The sequence below is a fragment of the Telmatherina bonti genome (assembly GCF_933228915.1).
Source record: "Telmatherina bonti genome assembly, chromosome: 10".
Taxonomy (NCBI): Eukaryota; Metazoa; Chordata; class Actinopteri; order Atheriniformes; family Telmatherinidae; genus Telmatherina; species Telmatherina bonti.
In genome coordinates, this window is record NC_136628.1 from 22,770,703 (window position 1) to 22,774,216 (window position 3,514).

At 38.9% G+C, this 3,514-nt stretch overlaps 1 protein-coding gene across 1 annotated transcript; it reads right to left on the minus strand.

The window, feature by feature from the left end:
* Positions 1 to 868: 868 nt before the first annotated feature.
* Positions 869 to 1,661, minus strand: LOC306761214 (alpha-crystallin B chain-like; the record flags this gene model as incomplete). Its single annotated transcript, XM_079247318.1, has 3 exons — positions 869 to 1,060; positions 1,150 to 1,272; positions 1,482 to 1,661. The coding sequence occupies 3 exons, from the start codon at positions 1,659 to 1,661 to the stop codon at positions 869 to 871; spliced, it is 495 nt and encodes a 164-aa protein (XP_079103444.1).
* Positions 1,662 to 3,514: the final 1,853 nt, after the last annotated feature.

Consider the following 3,514-nt stretch of genomic DNA (forward strand, 5'->3'; position numbering starts at 1 on the left):
CCATTGATTAAAACTACCTCAAAACATCAATTTCCGTACTCATCCATTTTATCCATGTCTCCCTATACTCATAGATCCTGCCTTCCTCACAATAGAGCACATACCTGGTCCCAAGTCCTTCTGTGGCCTTTGTTAAACAAACACATTAAAAATGATTGTAAATGTCTCCATAAAACCCTCTCCCCAAACACACAGAAGCCATTGCTGTTCTCACTGAGGAAAACGAGCACAGTTGACATCTTACTCATACCTACTCGTTCAGTGATGTGCACTGTAGATACAGTTCTGTTTGACAGTTTTTGCCCTTCTTTATCCTAAATGAAGAAATTTCAGAAGTAGTCTGCACTTTTTCTGTTCACTTAAAAGACTAAATCACATGTGGGCTGAGAGCTTGTTTGGCCTCTTAAATGCTTACATTGTTATCTTTAAAGCATAGAAGTGGGACACACATGGTTTAACATTCAAACACTTAGGAAGGGATGTGTTAGGTAAAATATGGCTAAATGTGTGGATATGTTGACAACAGTTGGTGTTTGAAGGTAGATGTGTTAAACTAATTCTCAGGAGCTCTTCATCTTGCAAATTATGTAAGCGTGTCTGTATTAAACTCAATTGCACTGTCAAAGACTTTTTAGTATATGGACCCAATCTTTTAGCCAGTGATTGTAAAGCACCACTGTTTCGCTTAAACACCAAAATGATCGCAAGTTAGGAGTTAGCCGGTCTATTAGAAGGCATTTGCACTGTCAAACAGAGGTCTGACATATCTGTGTACTGAAATGCCAACAAAACTCTAACAGGTTAAATATAAAAACATGCAGCAGTTGTAGTTAGTAGTAAAACAGTGTCAGGGCTGGCAGACTCTGCTCTACATTTTCTGTTTCTGTGCTCCATCATCACAGGAAATAGGAATAGTGCGTTCTGGTCCAGGAGATGATCGAGGTGCCATAATCGTCAGGACACCATCAAATGACAGACTGGAGGTGATGTCAGCCCCTGACACACCAGATGGAAGTCTGTACTTCCTCATAAATTCTCTTGACACATGGCCATGATCGTCCTGAGAAACAGATTTAGTCAGCATATCAGTGAATTGTCACCAAATCAAATCTGTTCAATGTTTTTGCAGACCTCAAAGGTCCCTCTAACCTGTCTGTCCTCGTGTTTGGCGTGGACTGTGATGAAGTCATCACAAACGTTGACAGACAGCTCATCGGGGGAGAAATGCTTCACGTCCAGATAAATGACGTAACGATCCTTTTCCAAGCGCATCTATGCAGAGAATACAGCCATCAGTGGTAGTGCTGAAATATGTGTCAGCCAGAGCTTAAAACCTCCCACAACAGCTTGTTATTTTATTTGTCTCAGTTTGTTTATATATACATATGTGTGTACATATATATAGTTAATGTCAGTATATTACTTGTACTAACTCATTTTGTGTAAGGTGTAATCAAAAGTCCAGATGAAGCATACTTTACCTCACCATGTCCATTCTCAGGCCAGTTGAACCAGCGCATGAAGGAAGGGCGTATCCATGGGAAGGACCAGGAGAAAGGCAACATCATTGGCCAGTCAATGAGAGGTTCTGCCAAGGAGAAGTCAGAGAAGCGGCTTGGGAAGGCCCGGCGGTACCAGGGGTATTGAATTGGAATTTCCATGGTGAGATTCCAGTAGAGTTGAAACAGTGATGGAAGCAAGGAAAGCTAAGTCGTGATCGGACTAAGTTTGAGATGAGTGCAGCTATGCTCTCCTGCAGTGCATTTATAGACCTTTCCATCCTATCCTATCCCATCCCATCCAGCCCCTGTCTCTGTTCATGCCCTCCTCTACCCTCTGCCCCTCCATAACCTCTCATGCTTACTTTCATAGAGACTCTGCCAACAGGCTGATCTTTCTGGAACAATGATGTCAATTGTTTATCTCTCCATCACCCCCATTGTTTTATCTGACTGTGACCAGTTGTCTGTCTCTCTCCCTCTCACAGTGTGTCTCTCACTATCCTCTTGGCCACAAGATGACACTGGCTTGGAATACTGCTGATGCCCCCATGCTCATTCCCCAGGAAATACCCCCGTCTGTGTGTATGGTTTTGCCAGTGTTGGTTTGTGGAATAGCAGACTGAGATTTAGCCTGCTGTGCTCCCAGTGCCAGAAGCTTTACGCTTGTGTGTGGAGTGGATGCGTGACTGAATAGGAATTGATGAGTATGTATGAGACAGCATTAGATGACACTCTGTGTGTTTCATTTTGCTATAAGCTCAGATTTAAAACATGAAGTCCTTTCCATTGCTTGTGCCAAACAACTTCTTTCAGTTTTTACCTCATGCTGCCAGTCTCAGAGTATAAAAACAGCACACATTAGATCAAATTGTTTTATTATGCAGACTGGGAAAAGAGAGACACAAGTAAAAAAAGACCTTTTAAAAAAAATAAATAAATAAATAAAAATGGAGGTTTTATTAAAAATGTATTTAATTTGCTACTGCTAGTGATAATGCTACTGCACAAACCAAAAAAATACGTAATTGGAAATGAGAAACAAAACAAGTTTTCTCAGGGTTACACCTTGTGGATTTCTGATTTTTAAATCCAAATAAAATGTAAACAGTTGGGACAGACAAAAATCATTAGCCTAGGCACATAGCCAGACGATACTGTATAATGGCAGAGAACATGGCAGTGTTGGTGTAGTAGAGCAGCATCTAAGTGGGCTATATTACATGCTGCATTAATTTACACTTGGACATGTGAGGTTTACCGAGATATAGGTCAGTTTAGTAAATATTTGTTGGAATGTGATGGTCTGTACTTACGGTGACATGATTTTGTTATACACTATTTAACTTTATCATTTAATTATTTTGAATTTGGCACAAATTTGCCTTATAAACATGGTGTAAATTTTGTTTATAGTTTTTTTAAGCAGTGAATTTAGTTCAGGGAATATCACTAGCATGAACTGTAATGGAATAATTAGATTTTTTTTCTATTATTACTTTTTAATGACGGTTAAATAAACATCATATTATCCTATTTTAGGGATAATAGGGCATGGGTGAAGGTGGTTGTGGGTGGGTGAAAGGGGATGTGTTTGTGTGTTAGTGTTTTATCTATTTTGATGTAAAAGGTTTTATAATGTAAAGCACTGTATTGTTTTTAAGCACGAAAAGGGCTATACAAATAAAGTTTGATTTGATCCGATCATTTCTATCTCTTCTACATTCTGTAGGCTCAGTTGCTTTAGTTGTAAGAAAACACCACCAGTAAAAGGAAGTTATTGCTAATTCTACCAAGTAAATTAATTTAGCTTAATAATAATAAAAAAAAGTTCATCATAAAATAATAATTATCTTGTTTTTAAAAAATGGAAGAATTTTACGTTGAATTGCTTTTAACGTGGGCTGTCTCCGCATACAGCGTTGTTACCATGGCAACGTGGCTAACATTAGTCGCTTTGAGCAGTTAACAGAAATGGATTTTTCTTTAGCCTAATCTCCCAAATGCATACAAAC